General features: G+C 51.9%; 1 protein-coding gene across 2 annotated transcripts; it reads right to left on the bottom strand.

Moving 5' to 3' along the window:
* Positions 1 to 613: 613 nt before the first annotated feature.
* Positions 614 to 21,523, bottom strand: LOC105041436 (alcohol dehydrogenase-like 7). Of its 2 annotated transcripts, XM_010918410.4 has the most exons (10): positions 21,257 to 21,513; positions 21,039 to 21,175; positions 20,924 to 20,970; positions 20,506 to 20,831; positions 20,340 to 20,422; positions 18,767 to 18,842; positions 18,281 to 18,345; positions 18,057 to 18,152; positions 17,186 to 17,347; positions 614 to 881 (listed from the first exon to the last, which is right to left on the bottom strand). In XM_010918410.4, the coding sequence occupies exons 1-10, from the start codon at positions 21,297 to 21,299 to the stop codon at positions 765 to 767; spliced, it is 1,152 nt and encodes a 383-aa protein (XP_010916712.1). In that variant the 5' UTR covers positions 21,300 to 21,513; the 3' UTR covers positions 614 to 764. The 2 variants fall into 2 exon arrangements, with proteins under 2 accessions (XP_010916712.1, XP_010916713.1); XM_010918411.4 differs by lacking the exon at positions 17,186 to 17,347 and having other exon boundaries at positions 21,257 to 21,523.
* Between the last annotated feature and the right edge of the window lie 658 nt (positions 21,524 to 22,181).

Genomic DNA, 22,181 nt, shown 5'->3' with positions numbered 1-22,181 from the left:
TCTCGAAGGCTGGACAATTCAGCCAATTTGACAGCTAAATTGAAATCAGGGATAATTTTATCATTTCAAAAAAATAGGACATCATGTGAGGCTTATGTGACAGTATTTCGTTAACGAAGATGGACGGAAGGGGCACATTGATATACTTCGATAATTTGAAGGGCCTAATTGAGACGTTTTAAACTTGAGGAGGTGTAAGTGAAATTGAGGTAAACCTAAAGAGGTGTCTATGTAATTTTTTCTAAAACTAATTGGCAGACACGTTTGAGTTAATATTAATAATAAAAAAATAATTTAATAAATATCAAATAGTTATTGCTAACATAATTTTAGCTTTTTAGATTTAGTTGGCATTAGGATGGGTGCAGAAAACATAAAAAATTATATTAGAGTTGGCACTAGATTTTAATTTTTTGATTGAGTCAGCACCAGGTTACCTTAGGTCTCATGCAACTCATTGCATATCAAAATGGTAATCACTAATTTTTTTTGTTTACTTGCTCATTTCTTGGTCCATCCACATGCTCAATAAAAAGTACTTAAAATTTAAAGTCATGATCCCAAAAGAAAAAAGTTTTTGACAGAAAAAGAATGCAAATTTCAACAGCCATAATTTGTAAAAGATCCTTAGAAGTCATATAATCATAGAATTTTCTCAACATAGTTTGCTTTTTGAGAAATAAATTTTCTCAGCATACTTATTGCTTTATTAATAAACCAGCAATATGCACATAAGGAGGCAACATTGTGTACTTTTCATCTTCTTATCTATCCATCCATATGGTGCATCTAAGACTCTTCCCTTCGACGAGTAAATCAAAAGCCTTGTTTATTTCTTGCAAGCCGACCTCATGAGTTATGAAGTTATCCAATTGAAGCTCCTGCATAAACATATGAGCAAGCTAGTAAGTCAATCACAAAATAGATCTTTGCATCGCAAACTAGGTAGAGATACTCACTAAATGATCTAATAAATCTACCAGATTTATGATAATAACAACCTAAACAAAGAGTTGGTCCTAGCAGCTCCATACTCATCTTGTGACCTTAATAGGGATACCCATCCTATCATTAGTTTTAACCATTAGGCATACCAAAAATAGGTTGCAAGTTATCTTTGCAATTTCAATGCAAAAACATAAAAATAAAAAGATAAAAACAGATACAAGAATATATCAACCAATTTTCTCTGTCTTTATGCAATTGTCAATTTTTAAAGCATATTTCAAAAAACTATGCAATGTATCTTGATTTACTTTTTCAAGAAGCATTTGATAGTTTCTTCTCATTCTCACTTCTATCTTATCTGCATTCATCGAAAAACTTAGAAAAAAACAATGACACGAAAAGGATTCATGTGAAAAGCTAATAGAATATATTCCAATTCTTTTTTGTTTTTCTTATCTAACTATAAAAAAAATTAATGCAAATGAAATTTTTGAAATAGAAAATATTTTCTTTTGCTATTACACCCATGAAATATTTGAAAGCTCCATCATCTTTTTTATTTCACTCTACAAACTAATCATGTAATATATTTCAATTAATAAACCTTACAAAATTATATGATGCTATGTGACTATCTTATGGACTTTTTATATGTATATAATGCAAGATGTATGGAGTATAATGTTATCCTATTTTTCAATATAAATATAGAGACTGAACGCTTCTTTACACACTCACCACTCTCTCCATTTATATAATTACTTAACTACTGTTCCTTCTTGATTAAAAAATCATAATCAATTATTACTTTTGTTAGTGTAAAAATCCGCTTGCGCCAGAGAAGCTGGAGTCAAGGGAGTTGCGGTCGCCGTTGGGACCTGCAAAAGAAGTCTAAACCAGAGGTGGGGTTGCTCCGGCAAGACCCTCCGACGCTCAAGTCAGTTCTCTGCCTCAACAAGAATGGAGTGCTCGAACGAAAATTTTAGCAGAGTTTTTAGGTAAAAACGAGAGCTTATAGAATAATGTATCTGGGGTTCTCCTTTTATAGACGGAGGGGGCAACAAATTGATAGCGACGCCTGTAACCGTCTGGTCGTGGGCCGCCCAGAGTCAGGAAAAATTTATTGCGGAGGGTAGTGGGGTGGATCCGTGGCCATTACCGGGGCGTGCCACGTGGAGTCGACCACGAGAAGCGGAGCGGCGTCCGTTGTCACGACTTGCCAGAGGATAGGAGAATCGCGCGGTATCCGTCGCAGGAAGTGGAGCAGGACCGTGGCCATTATTGCGGCCTGTCAAGGAGAGATGGAGCCTCGCAGAATCCGTTGCAGGAGGTGGAGCAGGGTCGTGGAATGCTGGAGCCGCGTGGGATCTGCCGCAGGGAGTGGGGCAGAGTCGAGGAGTGATGGAGCTGCGTGGGATCTGCCGCAAGGAGTGGGGCAGAGTCGTGGAGTGATGGAGCTGCGTGGGATCTGCCGCAGGGAATGGAGCAGAATCGCGGCTGTTACTGCAGCGCGCCAGGGGGCGGAGGTCTGTCGGCTGAAGTCCGGCTGGAGTGTCTGGCAAGAGGAGCTCAGAATCCGACTTTCGCAGGGGTTCGGACGGAGTCTTCCTTTAGTCACAGTCGGGGACGGAGCCCGGCTCCCGTAGGAGTCTGGGCGGAATCTTCCTGTAGTTAGGTGCGAAGTCCGACTCCTGTAGGAGTCCGGACGGAGCTTATCGGCAGTTGAAGTTGGCGATGGAGCCCGGCTCCCGTAGGAGTCTGGGCGGAGTCCTCCTTGCGGTTGAAGTCGTGGGTGGAGCCCGGCTCCCGTAGGAGTCCGGCCTGAGTCTCCCTTGGAGTCGTGGATGGAGCACGGCTCCCGTAGGAGTCCGGGTGGAGTCTCTCTTGGAGTCGTGGACGGAGCCCGGCTCCCGTAGGAGTCCGGGCGGAGTCTTTCTTGGCGTCGTGGATGGAGCCCGGCTCCCGTAGGAGTCCGGGCGGAGTCTTCCTGCAATTAAAGTTATGTGCGAAGTCCGGCTCCCGTAGGAGTCCGGATGGGGCTTACCGGCAGTTGAAGTTGGCAATGGAGCCCGGCTCCCGCAGGAGTCCGGGCGGAGTCCTCCTTGCGGTTGAAGTCGTGGGTGGAGCCCGGCTCCCGTAGGAGTCCGGGCGGAGTCCCCCTTGGAGTCGTGGACGGAGCTCGGCTCCCGTAAGAGTCCGGGCGGAGTCTTCCTTGGCGTCGTGGACGGAGTCCGGCTCCCGTAGGAGTCCGGGCGGAGTCCCCCTTGGAGTCGTGGACGGAGCCCGGCTCCCGTAAGAGTCCGGGCGGAGTCTTCCTTGGCGTCGTGGACGGAGTCCGGCTCCCGTAGGAGTTCGGGCGGAGTCTTTCTTGGCGTCGTGGACGGAGCCCGGCTCCTGTAGGAGTCCGAGCGGAGTCTTCCTTGGCGTCGTGGATGGAGCCCGGCTCCCGTAGGAGTCCGGACGGAGTCTTCCTGCAATTAAAGTTAGGTGCGAGGTCCGGCTCCCGTAGGAGTCCGGACGGGGCTTACCGGCAGTTGAAGTTGGCGACGGAGCCCGGCTCCCGTAGGAGTCCGGGCGGAGTCCTCCTTGCGGTTGAAGTCGTGGGTGGAGCCCGGCTCCCGTAGGAGTCCGGGCGGAGTCCCCCTTGGAGTCGTGGATGGAGCTCGGCTCCCGTAGGAGTCCGGACGGAGTCTTCCTTGGCGTCGTGGATGGAGCCCGGCTCCCGTAGGAGTCCGGGCGGAGTCTTCCTTGGCGTCGTGGACGGAGTCCGGCTCCCGTAGGAGTCCGGGCGGAGTCTCCCTTGGAGTCATGGACGGAGCCCGGCTCCCGTAGGAGTCCGGGCGGAGTCTTCCTTGGCATCGTGGATGGAGCCCGGCTTCCGTAGGAGTCCGGATGGAGTCTTCCTGCAATTAAAGTTAGGTGCGAAGTCCGGCTCCCGTAGGAGTCCGGACGGGGCTTACCGGCAGTTGAAGTTGGCGATGGAGCCCGGCTCCCGTAGGAGTCCGGGCGGAGTCCTCCTTGCGGTTAAAGTCGTGGGTGGAGTCCGGCTCCCGTAGAAGTCCGGGCGGAGTCCCCCTTGGAGTCGTGGACGGAGCCCGGCTCCTGTAGGAGTCCGGGCGGAGTCTTCCTTGGCGTCGTGGATGGAGTCCGGCTCCCGTAGGAGTCCGGGAGGAGTCTTCCTTGGCGTCGTGAACGGAGCCCGGCTCCCGTAGGAGTCCGGGCAGAGTCTTCCAGCAATTAAAGTTAGGTGCGAAGTCCGGCTCCCGTAGGAGTCCGGACGGAGTCCCCCTTGAAGTCGTGGACGGAGCCCGGCTGCCGTAGGAGTCCAGGCGGAGTCTTCCTTGGCATCGTGGACGGAGCCCGGCTCCCGTAGGAGTCCGGGCGGAGTCTTCCTTGGCATCGTGGACGGAGCCCGGCTCCTGTAGGAGTCCGGGCGGAGTCTTCCTTAGCGTCGTGGACGGAGTCCGGCTCCCGTAGGAGTCTGGGCGGAGTCTTCCTGCAATTAAAGTTAGGTGCGAGGTTCGGCTCCCGTAGGAGTCCGGACGGGGCTTATCGGCAGTTGAAGTTGGCGACGGAGCCCGGCTCCCGTAGGAGTCCGGGCGGAGTCCTCCTTGCAGTTGAAGTCGTGGGTGGAGCCCGGGTCCCGTAGGAGTCCGGGCGGAGTCCCCATTGAAGTTGTGGACGGAGCCCGGCTCCCGTAGGAGTCCGGGTGGAGTCTTCCTTGGCGTCATGGACGGAGCCCGGCTCCCATAGGAGTCCGGGCGGAGTCTTCCTTGGCATCGTGGATGGAGCCCGACTCCCGTAGGAGTCCGGGCGTAGTGTTCCTTGGAGTCGTGGACGGAGCCTGACTCCCGTAGGAGTCCGGGCGGAGTCTTCCTTGACGTCGTAGACAGAGCCCGGCTCCCGTAGGAGTCCGGGCGGAGTCTCCCTTGGCGTCGTGGACGGAGTTCGGCTCCCGTAGGAGTCGGGACGGAGTCTTCCTTGGTGTCGTGGACGGATCCCGGCTCCCGTAGGAGTCCGGGCGGAGTCTTCCTTGGCGTCGTGGATGGAGTCCGGCTCCCGCAGGAGTCCGGGCAGAGTCTCCCTTGGAGTCGTGGACGGAGCCCGGCTCCCGTAGGAGTCCGGGCGGAGTCTTCCTTGACGTCGTGGACGGAGCCCGGCTCCCGTAGGAGTCCGGGCAGAGTTTTTCTGTAATTAAAGTTAAGTGCAAAGTCCGGCTCCCGTAGGAGTCCGGACGGGGCTTACCGGCAGTTGAAGTTGGCGACGGAGCCTGGCTCCCGTAGGAGTCTGGGCGGAGTTCTCCTTGCGGTTGAAGTCGTGGGTGGAGCCCGGCTCCCGTAGGAGTCCGGGCGGAGTCCCCCTTGGAGTCGTGGACGGAGCCCGGCTCTCGTAGGAGTCCGAGCGGAGTCTTCTTTGGCATCGTGGACGGAGCTCGACTCCTGTAGGAGTCCGGGCGGAGTCTTCCTTGGCATCGTGGATGGAGCCCGGCTCCCGTAGGAGTCCCGGTGGAGTCTTCCTTGGCGTCGTGGACGGAGCCCGGCTCCTGTAGGAGTCCGGGCGGAGTCTTCTTTGACGTCGTGGATGGAGCCCGGCTCCCGTAGGAGTCCGGGCGGAGTCTTCCTTGGCGTCGTGGATAGAGCCCGCAAGGGTCAATGCCGCTGAGAACTTCGGCCGTGGGTATTTTATACCCAACACCAGTCCCCCTACTTTCGAGTTTGAATTTCGAATGAAGGAAGTACAGAGAGATTGGCATAGCCGAAGTTGTCTCCTCGAATCCTATTCACGACCGCCCTCAAATTTTTTGGCATTAAATGTGCGCGTGCTGGAGTCTTTTCGAATCGGGGCGATACGAAGGGACCCTTCGAAATTCCCGCCAGTACACTGGCCCAGGTACGATGCCATAATGGCCCTGCCAATCCGTCAGCCGCTTTTAGCCGCCCGCCGGGAGGAGTGGGACACGTGTCGGGCACGGGCTGGCCTGGGGGGATTCGTGATCATTATGGCGCCGGATCTCAGGGTCTATTTAAACCTGTCCTTCCACCTTTAGGGGCCCTATTCCGTTCCAGAGTTCTACCAGTATCTGCCCTTCCTTCGAGAGCCCTGTTTCTGTTGGCGTCTTCTCGGGCCATAGGCACCCTTCAAGTCGTCCCTGTCCTCGCCTCTCTGCATCCCTCAGAGCAATCTAGGTTAGTCCCAGCACCTTCATCTTTCTTCCCGCCACTTAGGGGCCTCTTCTTCGCCATTATTTTTTTGTATTCCTCCGAGTTAGTTTTCTGTGACCTCTCGTCCCTTATCCTGTCCGTCTTCTTCGGGATCTTTAGAGTCCTCATTCGAAGTTATTCGAAATGTCGTCCGGCTCTTCCGCTCCCAGCGGTTCCGAGAGTTCTTCCGCCTCAAACCCCCAGGTCCCTCGCTCTGTAGACGAACTCGCGTCTGGGGCTGGGCTCCGCCCGATTTTTGTGCCGGGCACCATTCTATGTTCCCTGACTCCGGAGGAACTCCTTCTGATAAGGGTTCAGTATGGAGTTCCTCCGGAGTACGACCTGGAGCTGCCTGACCCCTCTGACCGGGCTAGCACTCCCCCACCCGATCGTTTTTGCCTATATTAGGAGGCGTTCCGTGCCGGACTCCGGCTTTCGCTTCCGTCCTTTGTTGTCGCCCTCTTCCGCTTCCTAGACATCTCCTTGGCTTCTGTTGCTCCGAATTCTTTTAGGTTTTTGATAGGGTTTCTTTCCCTTTGCCACGTAGTCGAGGTCCAACCGTCCCTCTCCCTGTTTAGGCACTTCTATACCTTCAAGCGTCATCCTTCGGTGAAGGACTGGTGGTACTTCTCCCCTCAGTTCGGCAAGAAGAGGTTGCTGAAAGGTGCCCCTTCTTCAATCCACAATTGGAAGGGGAAATACCTCTTCGTCCACTGTCCGACCCTGAGGCTGGGCCTGCCCCCTTGGGGCTCTTTGAGGGATTCTGTCCGCCGGGCCCCTAGCCTGGGGGAGGATGACCTCCAGGCTGCCCGAAAGCTTCTCGCCTATTTCGCTCCTTCCCTTCCCAATCTTCTGAGGGAGCAATTTCTGTTCAACATTGGCCTGATCCCCCAGGATCCTGCGAGTACTTCATCTTTTCCTTTCTCTTCTTTTCTTCTGTCCTTCTTCTTTTTTCTCTCTTTTTCTTTTTCTTTTTCTCTTTTTTCTTTCTTCTCTTTTTTTTTTTTTTTTGATCTCTAATTTCTCTCCTCTTTCTCTTCTTCTTTTCTCTTTTTTTTTTTTTTTAAGGGATGGACGTCGAAGCAGCACGGATGCTTGCCAGGGGCCTCAAGGCCCACAAAAGAAAGGGTGCTGCGGCCGTCGGATCGGCAAAGAGGGCCAGGGCGGAGGAGTCGAGCTTGGCCGCATCCATCCAGGCGGTTCCAGCGATCGACATTCCCTCAGACACCGAACCTACGGCCCCCCAGGCCTCTTCGAGGAGTCCACCGACTGGGGCTCCCGCTTCGGGGGTCTGCCCCATGGAGGCGCCCGTAGCCGAGAGGGGGAAGAGAAGGAAGTCGGTGGCCCGCAGGGTGAGTAGCCATCGAGCCACCGCTGACGAGTCCCTCTGTTCCGAGGAGGAGCCGGAGAATCCCTTCAATGACAGGGACTTGATCAGGCGGTTAATCGACGGCTGCATCCTGTCGGAGGTCGTCGAGAAGATCGACCACGCCGATCCTGAGCAGCGGGTCTGAGACTCCCTAAGGTCCTTCCTCGAGGTAAACAAATCTCTATTTAACTGGCTATTCGACCCCTATTCCGACCTCTTTGTCGCCCTTGTAGATTGGGCACCAGCTCCTCGTCAATATCGAGGCGACAAATCGAGTGAGGAGGGATGCCGTCCAGGTGGAGGAGCGCTGTCGGACCGAGGTCGCCCACCTTAAAGAAAAGGCAGCCGAAGTAGTCGCCCTCCAAGAGGCCCTGGAAAGAGAGAAACAAGCCCGGGAGGAGGAGAAGCAGACCTTGGAGGAGTCAGCGAGAAAGGTGGAGGCCGAGGTCGCCAACTTGGCTGAGCAGATTCCAGTCCTGGTCTTGGAGGCCAGGGTCCTTGTGGTAGAGGAATTCAAGACCTCCACGGAGATGAGGGACCTGAATGTCCAATTCGGCCAGGAGGCGTTCATCAAGGGGTTCGAGCTCTGCCAAGAGAAGGTGGCCAGAAAATTTTCGGAGCTCGACCTCAGCTTCCTAGGTGAGGAGATCGAAGATGAGGCCGGTTCTCTCGCCCGCTACTACTGCTATCACAGCCCCCTTGCCGGGGATGCCGAGTTCTCCAACCCCTGCCCCTGAGGTCTGAGACCTCCAACCTTGTATTTTTATTTCATCGCAATTTTTTTTTTCCTTTTTGTCTTCAAGAATCATCCAATCAATAAAGTTGAATTTCTTATCGTCGGTGGCTTCTCCCTCCTCCCCTTCTTCTCTCTGTTTTTCTTCCTGCGATGAGTCGTGTTTTGACGCTTTTGCCTTCCGATGGCAGTGTCCTGCAGAAGCAGTTCCCCTGCCCCTGGGGATCCCGCTGAAGTCGACGATCCAGCGGCTGAAGAAAGAAGTCCTTCACTTGACAAAAAAGTCAAAGAAGATGGAAGGCGAGCTTCGCAGATTGAGAGAAGGTCATTCTGAAGCCATCGCGGAGGCCACCCACTTTCGGAATCTCCACGTGAAGGGGATCATGGAGTATAGCCGGAGGAAGGCGGATTTCACGAATGAGCTTGAGGAATGCAAGAAGAGCGCCAGCGATCGAATTTGGGCTCAAGCCATCAAGATTAGCGCCCTCAAGGTAGAACTATCGGCTGCGATGGAGAAGATCGGCCAGCTGGGAGGAAGTTCGTCCCGGCTCTTGGCTCAGGCCGACGGCGATCGGGAGTGGTCGAAGAAGGTCTCCGACCTTCAACAGCAGCTTCAGGACGTCGAGGTGAGCTACGACGTGCATCGGACCTGTTGGCGCAGGTAGGTAGAGGAATATAAAGGGAGACTCAGGGCGACGACCGACGAAGTCGCCCGTCTTCAGAGGCAGCTGGCTGACAGGGCTCAGCTGACTTCTGCCCAGGATTCCAATGAACTCCAGTCCCTGAGAGGAACCGTCGAAGGGCTTTCTGTCACCCTCGAAGAAAGGACGGTTGAGCTGCAGCAATTGAAAATCCAGCTAGCATACGAGCAGCAGTCCGTTGCGGATGCGGAGGCAGAATCTGAGGTCCTGAGAAAGAGGCGTTGAGAGACGAAGACCGAGAGCCAGCGACTTCGTCGGGCGCTCCAGGACGCACTGCAGAGAAGGAGAGAGCTAGAAGAAGAAATTGATAATCTAAGGCAGTCCTGGATGAGGGGTGGAGCAGATAATTCTATGTCGGAGGGAGCAGAGCTTCCCTAGGGCTCTTTTCGTCCTTCTGTCCTTTCATGTATATATTTTTTCTTTTGTTGTTTCATCCCGCTTTTGTCGTTTTGCTTTTCTTTCCTTGGCCTTCCGGGCTTTGTAGTGTGTATTTCGGAAATGGAATGAAAAGGGGATTTTGTGTTACCTCGTCCATGCGTTGTATTAAATTATCGTCCGTCGAACTTTTCTTGTCGTTCGACTTGTCTGATGTTGACGTCGTTGGGAGGCGCCCAGTCGTTGATACGTTGGCTTGCCTTCCTCGTCGTTCATGGCCGCAAGCTCGAGCTTGGCGGTCCGAACTCCGCAATACTTTGGGGACGTCGCTGTCTTCTTGACCTATATCGAGAGCCTTCTTAGAGACCGGAGGGGTTTGGTGGGAACTCTCCGTCTTTGTTGAGACGAGGTTCTTTAGGTCTTTGGTGTGGTTCGTCCTTTATCTGTTTCCATCGTAGCTCGTCACTCTTCCTCTTTAATTTTCCTCCTCTTTTCAGAGTGAGGGCCCTCCCCTCGCTTTTTACGGGGTTGCATAGGAGTGTGGAGGTGCCGCTGAGGGGCCTTTTCCCTTCACCCGATCTTGTCGGGCGGTCGGGTTTCGTCACCATCAGGATGAGGTTCTCCTCCCGTTCCTGTGGGGGCACGTAAGGGCCATCGCCAGGGTCTCTCCCCTCAATCCGATCTAAAAGAATCGGACCTTCGACTTTGCTCATGTCAGGACGAGGTTCTCCTCCTATTCCTGACATGGCTGTGGGGGCACGTTAGGGCGCTGTAAGACCTCTCCCTCCATCCGGTCTAAAAGAATCGGGCCTTTGACTTTGCTCATGTCAGGACGTGGTTCTCCTCCTGTTCCTGACATGGCTGTGGGGGCACGTTAGGGCACTGTAAGGCCTCTCCCCCCATCCGGTCTAAAAGAATCGGGCCTTTGACTTTGCTCATGTCAGGATGAGGTTCTCCTCCTGTTCCTGATATGGCTGTGGGGGCACGTTAGGGCACTGTAAGGCCTCTCCCCCATCTGGTCTAAAAGAATCGGGCCTTTGACTTTCCTCATGTTAGGACGAGGTCCTCCTCCTATTCCTGACATGGCTGTGGGGGCACATTAGGACGCTGTAAGGCCTCTCCCCATATCCGGTCTAAAAGAACCGGGTCTTCGACTTTGCTCATGCCAGGATGAGGTTCTCCTCCTGTTCCTGACATGGCTGTGGAGGCACATTGGGGCGCTGTAAGGCCTCTCCCCCCATCCGGCCTAAAAGAATCGGGCCTTTGACTTTGCTTATGCCAAGACGAGGTTCTCCTCCTGTTCCCGATATGGCTGTGGGGGCGCATTAGGGCGTTGTAAGGCCTCTCCCCCAATCCGATCTCGAGATAATCGGACTTTCATTTTAGGTATGTTAGGATGAGGTTCTCCTCCCGTTCATTTACAGGTTTTCCGAGTTCCATGGTTGCGGGAGGTCTGCTCCTCCTTGAGGCCCTCCGGCGATGGAGTCGATGGTCCCGATGGGAGGCCGATCTCCGGGCTGCTCCTTCCTTCTTGGCGGTTCAGGTTGCGGAAGGGCCCTTGGCCGATCTCCTCTACCCTCAGGCCGACGTCGGATGAACCTGTCGAGTCGACCTCGCCGGATGAGCTCCTCGATCTCATCTCGGAGCTGGATGCATTCCTCCGTGTCGTGGCCGTGGTCGCGGTGGTAGAGACAGAACTTGTTGGGGTTGCGCTTCCCGAGGTGTGTGCGCATCCTCTCCGACCTAGGGAGCTGCTCCCTGACCTCCATCAGTACCTGGGTCTTCGAGGCATTGAGGGGGGCGTAGTTGCGGAACCTTTCTGGTGGAGAACCCCGTCGAACCCCGCGATCCGGACTCCTCTGCCTGCGCATCCGGGGTGGAGTATGGGCACGCTTGTGCCCAGGAGGGGATCGAGAATGCGGTCGGGCTTCTCTCGACCTTTTTTCGACTGCGGGCTTACTCGAGTCTCCCGCCTGCCACTCTCTCGCTGTCTCTTCATCCTTCATTTTGAAGGCTTCTTCCGCTCGGGCGTATCCTTCAGCCCGAGCCAACAAATCAGCAAAATCCCTGGGGTACTTTTTCTCCAAGGAGAACAAAAGGTCATTCTTCTAAAGGCCGCCCTTCAGAGCGGCCATTGCGACTGATTGGTCCAAGTTTCGGACCTCCAGCGCCGCGACGTTGAAACGGTTGATGTAGGCCCGAATGGACTCCCCTTCCCCCTGCTTGATATTGATGAGGGACTCCGAACCCTTCCGGGGGCGCCGGCTGCTGACAAAATGGGCCACAAATTGGTGGCTCATTTGATCGAAGGAAAAGATGGTACCTGATTTCAGAGCCGAGTACCAATTTCTCGCCGCTTCCTTCAAGGTGGATGGAAAGACCCGGCATAGAATGGCATCGGAAGCGTCGTGAAGTAGCATCATCGTCCGGAAGGCTTCCAGATGATCAACCGGGTCCGAAGTCCCGTCGTAGCTTTCGAACTGGGGGAGCTTGAAGTTTGGCGGGATCGATTCCTGCATGATCATTTGAGAGAAGGGAGGGTCAGTGCAAATATCCTCACCATAAGTGGGGGGAGCATGGCGGAGTTCTTCGATCTGTCGGTTCATCTCTTGGAGTCTCCGGTCTAGGAAATCCTCCCGACTTCGAGTCTCGAGGGTCCTCTGGCAGAACGGAGGCAGGGATCTTCCAGGGGTGGAGTCGTGGTCCGATTGAGGGCTCTCCACCCTCTGATTCATTTTCCCAGGAAGGACGGGGCGGCTGGCCCAAGTGGCCCGCCCCACCGTCGGATTCTGGTGTTCCGAGGAAACCCTTTCCAGGCGCACTGATGCCTGCGACTGCTGCTGCTGCATAGCCTGCACAGCTTCTGTGAGGCCTCTGACCTGCTGCGCTAGCAGATCAAACTGCTCCGCACCGACCACCGTCGCCGGAGGAGGAGGAGGAGGTTGAGAAACAGGAGGGGAGGTCGGAGCCTGAGATCTGGCCGCGGAGGCCGTGGATCGTCGCGTGGACGCCTTGCGGGGAGGCATCGAGCAAGGACCAAGTGGAGAAAGGAGGGGGGAGGGGACGCCGGAAGAGATGCCCGGGGGCGGTCCCGTTGAGCGCTCCTTTAAGAACAAGGATACTGCGAAGACACAGCCCCTTCCTCTAGCGCCAATCCTGTTAGTGCAAAAATCCGCTTACGTCGGAGAAGTTGGAGTCGAGGGAGTTGCGGTCGCCGCCGGAACCTGCAAAAGAAGTCTAAACCGGATGTGGGGTTGCTCTGGCAAGACCCTCCGACGTTCAAGTCAGTTCTCTGTCTCAACAAGAATGGAGTGCTCGAACGGAAATTTTAGCAGAGTTTTTAGGTAAAAATGAGAGCTTATAGAATAACGTATCTGGGGTTTTTCTTTTATAGACGGAGGGGGCAACAAATTGATAGCGACGCCTGTAACCGTCTGGTCGTGGGCCGTCCAGAGTCAGGAGGAATTTATTGCAGAGGGTAGTGGGGTGGATCCGTGGCCATTACCGGTGCGTGCCACGTGGAGTCGACCACGAGAAGCGGAGCGGCATCCGTTGTCGCGACTTGCCAGAGGATAGGAGAATCGCGCGGTATCCGTCGTAGGAAGTGGAGCAGGATCGTGGCCATTATTGCGGCCTGCTAAGGAGAGATGGAGCCTCATGAAATCCATCGCAGGAGGTGGAGCAGGGTCGTGGAATGCTGGAGCCGCATGGGATCTGCCGCAGGGAGTGGGGCAGAGTCGTGGAGTGATGGAGCTGCGTGGGATCTGCCGCAGGGAGTGGGGCAGAGTCGTGGAGTGATGGAGCTGCGTGGGATCTGCCGCAGGGAATGGAGCAGAATCGCGGCTGTTACTGCAGCGCGCCAGGGGGCGGAGGTCTGTCGGCTGAAGTCCGACTGGAGTGTCTGGCAAGAGGAGCTCGGAATCCGGCTTTCGCAGGGGTTCGGACGGAGTCTTCCTTTAGTCACAACCGGGGACGGAGCCCGGCTCTCGTAGGAGTCCGGGCGGAATCTTTCTGTAGTTAGGTGCGAAGTCCGACTCCCGTAGGAGTCCGGACGGAGCTTACCGGCAGTTGAAGTTGGCGACGGAGCTCGGCTCCCGTAGGAGTCTGGGCGGAGTCTCCCTTGGAGTCGTAGATGGAGCCCGGCTCCCGTAGGAGTCCAGGCGGAGTCTTCCTTGGCATCGTGGACGAAGTCCGGCTCCCGTAGGAGTTCGGGCGGAGTCTTCCTGCAATTAAAGTTAGGTGCGAAGTCCGGCTCCCGTAGGAGTCCGGACAGGGCTTACCGGCAGTTGAAGTTGGCGACGGAGCCCGGCTTCCGTAGGAGTTCGGGCGGAGTCCTCCTTACGGTTGAAGTCGTGGGTGGAGCCCGGCTCCCGTAGGAGTCCGGGCGGAGTCCCCCTTGGAGTCGTGGATGGAGCCCGGCTCCCGTAGGAGTCCGGACGGAGTCTTCCTTGGCGTCGTGGACGGAGCCCGGCTCCCGTAGGAGTCCGGGCGGAGTCTTCCTGCAATTAAAGTTAGGTGCGAGGTCCGACTCCCATAGGAGTCCGGACGGGGCTTACCGGCAGTTGAAGTTGGCGATGGAGCCCGGCTCCCGTAGGAGTCCGGGCGGAGTCCTCCTTGCGGTTGAAGTCGTGGGTAGAGCCCGGCTCCCGTAGGAGTCCGGGCGGAGTCCCCCTTGGAGTCATGGACGGAGCCCGGCTCCCGTAGGAGTCCGGACGGAGTCTTCCTTGGCATCGTGGACGGAGCCCGACTCCCGTAGGAGTCCGGGCGGAGTCTCCCTTGGCGTCGTGGACGGAGCCCGGCTCCCGTAGGAGTCCGGGCGGAGTCTTCCTTGGCGTCGTGGACAGAGCCCGGCTCCCGTATGAGTCCGGGCGGAGTCTCCCTTGGAGTCGTGGACGGAGCCCGGCTCCCGTAGGAGTCCGGACGGAGTCTTCTTTGGCGTCGTAGACGGAGCCCGGCTCCCATAGGAGTCTGGGCGGAGTCTTCCTGCAATTAAAGTTAGGTGCGAAGTCTGGCTCCCGTAGGAGTCCGGACGGGGCTTACCGACAGTTGAAGTTGGCGATGGAGCCCGGCTCCCGTAAGAGTCCGGGCGGAGTCCTTCTTGCGGTTGAAGTCGTGGGTGGAGCCTGGCTCCCGTAGGAGTCCGGACGGAGTCCCCCTTGGAGACGTGGACGGAGCCCGACTCCCGTAGGAGTCCGAGCGGAGTCTTTCTTGGCGTCGTGGATGGAGCCCGGCTCCCGTAGGAGTCCGGGCGGAGTCTTCCTTGGCGTTGTGGATGGAGCCCGGCTCCCGTAGGAGTCTGGATGGAGTCTTCCTTGGCGTCGTAGATGGAGCCCAGCTCCCGTAGGAGTCCGGACGGAGTCTTCCTTGGCGTCGTGGACGGAGCCTGGCTCCTGTAGGAGTCCGGGCTGAGTCTTCCTTGACGTCGTGGACGGAGCCCGGCTCCCGTAGGAGTCCGGACGGAGTCTTCCTGCAATTAAAGTTAGGTGCGATGTCTGGCTCCCGTAGGAGTCCGGACGGGGTTTACCGGCAGTTGAAGTTGGCGATGGAGCCCGGCTCCCGTAAGAGTCCGGGCGGAGTCCTCCTTGCGGTTGAAGTCGTGGGTGGAGCCCGGCTCCCGTAGGAGTCCGTGCGGAGTCCCCCTTGGAGTCGTGGACGGAGCCCGGCTCCCGTAGGAGTCCGGGCGGAGTCTTCCTTGGCGTCGTGGACAGAGCCCGGCTCCCGTAGGAGTCCGGGCGGAGTCTCCCTTGACGTCGTGGATGGAGCTCGGCTCCCGTAGGAGTCCGGGCAGAGCCTTCCTTGGCGTCGTGGACGGAGTCCGGCTCCCGTAGGAATCCGGGCAGAGTCTTCCTTGGCATCGTGGACGGAGCCCGGCTCCCGTAGGAGTCCGGATGGAGTCTCCCTTAGAGTCATGGACGGAGCCCGGCTCCCGTAGGAGTCCGGGCGGAGTCTTCCTTGGCGTCGTGGACAGAGCCCGGCTCCCGTAGGAGTCCGGGCGGAGTCTTCCTGCAATTAAAGTTATGTGCGAAGTCTGGCTCCCGTAGGAGTCCGGACGTGGCTTACCGGCAGTTGAAGTTGGCGACGGAGCTCGGCTTCCGTAGGAGTCAGGGCGGAGTCCTCCTTGCGGTTGAAGTCGTGGGTGGAGCCCGGCTCCCGTAGGAGTCCGGACGGAGTCCCCCTTGGAGTCGTGGACGGAGCCCGGCTCCCGTAGGAGTCCGGGCGGAGTCTTCCTTGGCGTCGTGGACGGAGTCCGGCTCCCGTAGAAGTCCGGACGGAGTCTTCCTTGGCGTCGTGGATGGAGCCCGGCTCCCGTAGGAGTCCGGGCGGAGTCTTCCTTGGCGTCGTGGACGGAGCCCGGCTCCCGTAGGAGTCCGGGCGGAGTCTTCCTTGGCGTCGTGGACGGAGCCCGGCTCCTGTAGGAGTCCGGGCGGAGTCTTCCTTGGCGTCGTGGACGGAGCCCGACTCCTGTAAGAGTCCGGGCGGAGTCTTCCTGCAATTAAAGTTAGGTGCGAGGTCCGGCTCCCGTAGGAGTCCGAACGGGGCTTACCGGTAGTTGAAGTTGGCGACGGAGCCTGGCTCCCGTAGGTGTCCGGGCGGAGTCCTCCTTGCGGTTGAAGTCGTGGGTGGAGCCCGGCTCCCGTAGGAGTCCGGACGGAGTCCCCCTTGGAGTCGTGGATGGAGCCCGGCTCCCGTAGGAGTCCGGGCGGAGTCTTCCTTGGCATCGTGGAAGGAGCCCGGCTCCCGTAGGAGTCCGAGCGGAGTCTCCCTTGGCGTCGTGGACGGAGTCCGGCTCCCGTAGGAGTCCGGGCGGAGTCTTGCTTGGCGTCGTGGATGGAGCCCATCGTGGACGGAGCCCGGCTCCCATAGGAGTCTGGGCGGAGTCTTCTTTGGCGTCGTGGACTGAGCCCGGCTCCCGTAGGAGTCCGGGGGAATCTTCCTTGGCGTCGTGGATGGAGCCCGGCTCCCATAGGAGTCCGGGCGGAGTCTCCCTTAGAGTTGTGGACGGAGCCCGGCTCCCGTAGGAGTCCGGGCGGAGTCTTCCTTGGCGTCGTGGACGGAGCCCGGCTCCCGTAGGAGTCCGAACGGAGTCTTCCTGCAATTAAAGTTAAGTGCGAGGTCCGGCTCCCGTAGGAGTCCGGACGGGGCTTACCGGCAGTTGAAGTTGGCGACGGAGTCCGGCTCCCGTAGGAGTCCGGACGGAGTCCTCCTTGCAGTTGAAGTCGTGGACGGAGCCCGGCTCCCGTAGGAGTCCGGGCGGAGTCCTTCTTGGAGTCGTGGACGGAGCCCGGCTCCCGTAGGTGTCCGGACGGAGTCTTCCTTGGCGTCGTGGACGGAGCCCGACTCCCGTAGGAGTCCGGGCGGAGTCTTCCTTGGCATCGTGGACGGAGCCCGCAAGGGTCAATCCCGTTGAGAACTTCGGCCGTAGGTATTTTATACCCAATAACTTTATTTTTTGAGTAATTATTATTTCAGTTTAAAGTTGAGAAATAAGAGGAGCGTTGCTCTCAAAAGTTGAAGTTGATTTCTTGAGCTACATAAAGAATAATAAATGTTTAAATCAAATAAAGATTATATGGTCATTCATACTTTTGTCAAGTGCATCAATTGTGCCAATTGTAGTATAGATAATCAAAATAATGTTAATCTCCTTTTGCATGTAATCAAGACATCCTATTAGTTAGTATAAATTAGAGACAATTTCTAGAGGCTTATTAATATTTCTTTTTTTTGTTGCTCCATGTAGTTATCGTAATAAGTATGTTAGAAAAAATAAGTTGTATTGAGATAAGTATTTTTTGTAATGAACTTGCTAAAAATTTATCTTTGGACTACAAAGTTATAAAGTTTCCAGAAAGCTCACCTTATTGAGATATTTCTTAACAAAAATTGGAATATCGTTCTTCGCTTTTATCCCTCCAAATAGTGAACCCATGATACATTTACCATGTAAAATCTCGCTAGAGCTTATGCATAATGGTGCTCCATGCATTTCCACTCCTAATATAATAGTCTTTCCCCAACCCTGCATTTAATAGGAAAAACAACGAAGAAATTTAATTGTAGAGGACTAGTACTAAAAATCTATTTCCATACCACATTTTTTTCCTTCCCATACTTTTCAAAAAAAAAAAAAACCTTTCTACCAAAAACAATACATGATTTTTTTTTAACCATTTTATAAGAATTTTTATACTCATTGGTGATGTTTAAAAGAAATTATTGAAAGTAGCTTCTCATTTATTAAAAAATAAATTTACATTTGGCAACACTTTCACTTTTTTTATTTTATAAAATATTTTTAAAAATAAAATATAAACATATTTGATTGCAGTCAAATATTTTAATTTTTTTATAATTAAAAAAATAATTTTAATTTTTTATTAATAATATGACACGACTAACCATAATTATGGTATCAATAATAATAATGATCGTACCGATTATCGTGTGATAAAAATAACAATAGTAGTGCTGTCGGTGGCAATAATTATCAATGCCAAAAAAATATGTTAGTGAAAAGATATTAAATGCGTAATTTTATTTGAAAATTTTGAAATTATATAATAATTGAAAGATTTTTTTTATTTATATTTTTTTAAATATATTTTTTAAAAATAATAAAAATAAAAAAATATTATCATAGGTGTTTATTGAATATTATATTTTTATATTAAAAAAATATAAAACAGAAAAATGATGATCCTAAACGAGCCCACGTTGGAGACACTGACCGGACGACAGCTTTGGAATGCGTCATTCATCAGGGATGCTAAACCGATGCACTCGAAGCAGTAATCAGCACCCCCATTGGTCATCTCCATGATTACCTGCTCAACAATAACAGAAAAAAGAGAGCACAAAGTGTTAACATTAATCATGATTCAGACTGTATGTACGGACGAAACGTAACAAGTCAGGGCCATCAGGCAAAGCCCAGAAGCTTTTGGAGTGTGACCTCACTGACACTTCTCTCTCCAATCTCCTTTGGATTAACGAAATCAGTTAAGCCAAACTTCTTTCCTGCAAGAAGGAAATTAGAATCAGAAAGAGTTAAAACTCTGAGAGTATGACATCTATTTTCCAAAGCATATACAAGTAAATACCACCTTTCAAAGTACTCCAACCCTCTTTCAATATAATATTTATTTAATTATTATTTATTAGTTAACGTGAAAACATAATATCACCAATATGTCCAACTAGACTGGGTCCATGAAGACTTTGCAAGATACCATTTTTTTAGTTATTATATTTGTTAATACCACCAAAGTTGTCATAGACCGAGTCCAAGGCGGGTGATAGTTTAGAAAATGATGGGCAGTTGTTGAATTAGTGCTAAGGCGTGCCATTTAGTCATACCATCTTTTTAACTTTTCTAAATAAAAAATATCACTATGATTTTTTTTTAAAAAAAAAAGACATTTATGAAGAATGGCTATACCAAGCTCAAATTTGTCGGGATTCAAATCCACACCGATGATCTTAGAAGCTCCACGAAGCCTGGCCCCTTCTGCCACCTGTTAACCAACGTTAGCTGTCATCAGTGGCAAGATCAACCGGTCTATAACAGTATTCTAAGCCAAAGCACTAGTGTGAAATGATAACGATGAGACCATCGTGGAAATGGGAGGGCGCAGATCAAGATGTTGGCGGAAACAAACAAGGGAAAGATTTGCAATATACTGTACTTATGCTAACAAATCACATCAATGCTAAATAAATATTATAATTAAAATGAGGTACCCAACGTAATGCAAGCAAGCAACCTTTTTCTGAGCATCCGGACAATGTTAGTTGCATGTAAATAGGCAATGTTAGTTCGAGCAGGCAACTTTTACATAAGATCTTAAACAATAATTAAAAAAAAAAAAAAAAAAAAAGGGCTTCAAGACAGGGCTTTTCCTAAGCTCATGCCACCTCGTGACCCACCAACTAAATTTATTTTTTAATACAATTTACATGCATAGAATCATTTTTATTTTATAAAATAATATGATATTTATTTTTTGAGTCGATGGTAATTGGAGAGTATGTTTGGTTCATGATTGAAATTGAAATCAAAATTCAAATAAATTAAAATAAAAATCAGAATAACCATATTTTTCAACATATCTAGTTCATAATTGAAATCAAAATGAGATTGAATTAGTAGAGAAGAATAGAAATCAGATCTTGAGATATTGGGACATTCTTATTCCTCTATAATTATAATAAAAATATAATTTTTTTTAATCAGATAGTTGGAATAAAAATCATCCATTTTTTTTTCGATTCTAGAATCCAACTTCTATCTGCCAAACATGCCTTTAATTATTTTATAGTTTATATCTCATCTAGCATACATATATATATAAAAAAAAAAGAAAGATTGGGCACCAGCATGTGCCAACCAGTCAAGGTAACATTGGACGATGTTTCTTGCACGAAAAGTCGAAAACTCCATTTGAAAGGAAAATTTTCAAAGTCAAAAGGTATTGGCAGAACCACACTTTTGGAGCGTTGGAAAAAATGGTATCTAAGAGAATGGCTTATGTTCACCAAAAAAGAGCATGACTTGCGCAGTTATGCTGTAATCTCAAAGTACAATTTATACACTTGTCCTATATTAGTGCCATCCCCTTACATCGTGCATCATCCAGAAAGGATCGGTTATCTAATCACAACCGTGTATTACTGTACTTGGCGCGAAGGTCGTGGTTGGATGAGTCCCGTGCTATCTAATGGATAGGATAGGTATTGATGAAACCCATTCAACCGCACCCGTCGCATCTCTTGTGGACAACCGGCAATATCCGGTTGATGTAAGATCGGGAGAGCACCCCAACTCCAACTTGACTTGATGACCTGCACGAATCTATTAAGATTCGCACAATGCTATACCGCCGGCACCTTGATATGATCTACTCTTGGAAATTAAATAATAATAATAATAATAATAATAATAATAATAATAATAATAATAATAATAAATCATATAAAACAATTTAGTTCTTAAAAAATTATCTAGATATTACCGCCAGACCAACAGCTCCGAGTCCAAAAATGGCTACGCTGGATCCGGCCTCTACTTCCGCCACCTTCCACGCCGCCCCCACTCCTGCCGTCAGATGACTCGTCGTAGCACCAACCAAAAAAAAAAAAAAAAAATCCTGCATCAACGTGGCCAAACGATGAACGTACCGGTGGAGACGCCGCAGCTAAGGAGGCAGGCCTTGTCGAAGGGGATGCCGGGGTCCACCTTGGTGAGGTGGCCCACATCCACCACGGTGTACTGGCTGAAGCTGGACACGAAGAGGAAGTTGTGTACCGGCTCCCCTTTGGCATCCGTGAATCTGGTGGTCCTATCCCTCGGCATCCCGGGAATAAGATTGAACGGTAGCTTGGAGCAGAGATTGCTCCGCTCCGACCTGCAGTCCACGCAGTCCTTACAGTGTGCCAGAAACGTCGGGACCACCGTGTCCCCCACCCCAACCTCCTCCACCCCCTCTCCCACGCTCTCCACCACTCTTCGATCATCATCATCATCATCACACGGTCAATAATAAATAGAAATCATATATTCAAATTATAATCGAGTATCTAATCTAAATCTACGTACCCGACTGCCTCGTGGCCGAAGATTCGGGGGTAGACGCCGGGGAAATCCTAGAGGAAGAGAGTGAGAGATCAGGGTCGTGAAATGGAGAACGGAGGGTGGGGGATGGGTCTGGTACCTTCAGGCGCCAGAAGGTGAGGTCGCTGTGGCAGAGGGAGGTGCAGACGATTTTTATGCGGGCTTCGTGGGCTTTGGGTGGAGCCACCTCCACCTCCTCTATCTGGAGCGGTTCGCCGGCGGCTCTGCACACCGCCGCTGTTGGTTTAAATATAAAAGGAGAGAATTAGAGATCAAAAGAAGAGATTTAGAGCACTGAAGGGAGAGCAAAAGGAGTACCTTTGCATCTGATTGGCTTTGGGCTCTTCTCCTCCATCTCCATCGATCGACCTCTCTCTCGGCCGGCAACCTCACACACAGGACACAGCAAGTCTGGTAGTATACCTTCGTCTTATATAGAAGAAGAAGGGGACGTTTTTTTTTTTTCTTTCTTTTTCTTTTCTTTAATGGTAAGCGAGGCAATAGGAGAGATTACTTGAGGTTGGATAACAGGATGAACGATTATCCCTATTTTCAATAGTAAACTACAAGGGTTGGTAATGTGTCGAGCTGATCCATCCAATGATTTCTTCACCGGACGTCTTCTTCTTGCCTTTTTTTTTTTTAAAAAAAATTATTTTAGTGATATGATAATGTTACGTTGTACCAGTAGAGCAGCGCAAATGGGATACGCTGGTAAATTCCCATGCCTTGATCCGTTGAACAGGGCCATCATGTCAGGAGATAAGGAGTCCGCATAATAAGATAGAGATCATCGTAATCATATTAGGAGATAAGGAGTCCGCATAATAAGGTAGGAGTCATCGTAATCGTGTCAGAAGATAAAGAATCGTATAAGGAGATAAGGAGTCCGCATAATAAGATAGAGGTCACCGTAATCGTGTCAGGAGATAAGGAATCGTGTCAGGAGATAAGGAGTCCACATAATAAGATAGGAGTCATCGTAATCGTGTCAGGAGATAAGGAATCGTGTCAGGAGATAAGGAGTCCGCATAATAAGATAGGGGTCATCGTGTCAGGAGATAAGGAGTCCGCATAATAAGCAAGGACACGGGCGCAAGGGAGGTTTGCATCGGCTGACCTTGGGTAAGGATGGAAGAAAGGCATTTTGGGATCCTTTGTCACCGACAGCGGCGATGACGTACCTATATATAAACTTTCTCATATATACAAGGCATTTGATGACCCAAATAAGACCATCATG

The sequence above is a fragment of the Elaeis guineensis genome, chromosome 3 (assembly GCF_000442705.2).
Source record: "Elaeis guineensis isolate ETL-2024a chromosome 3, EG11, whole genome shotgun sequence".
In the NCBI taxonomy this organism is placed as follows: Eukaryota; Viridiplantae; Streptophyta; class Magnoliopsida; order Arecales; family Arecaceae; genus Elaeis; species Elaeis guineensis.
Note: the sequence above shows the minus strand (reverse complement) of the source record. Positions and strands in the feature narration are given on the sequence as shown.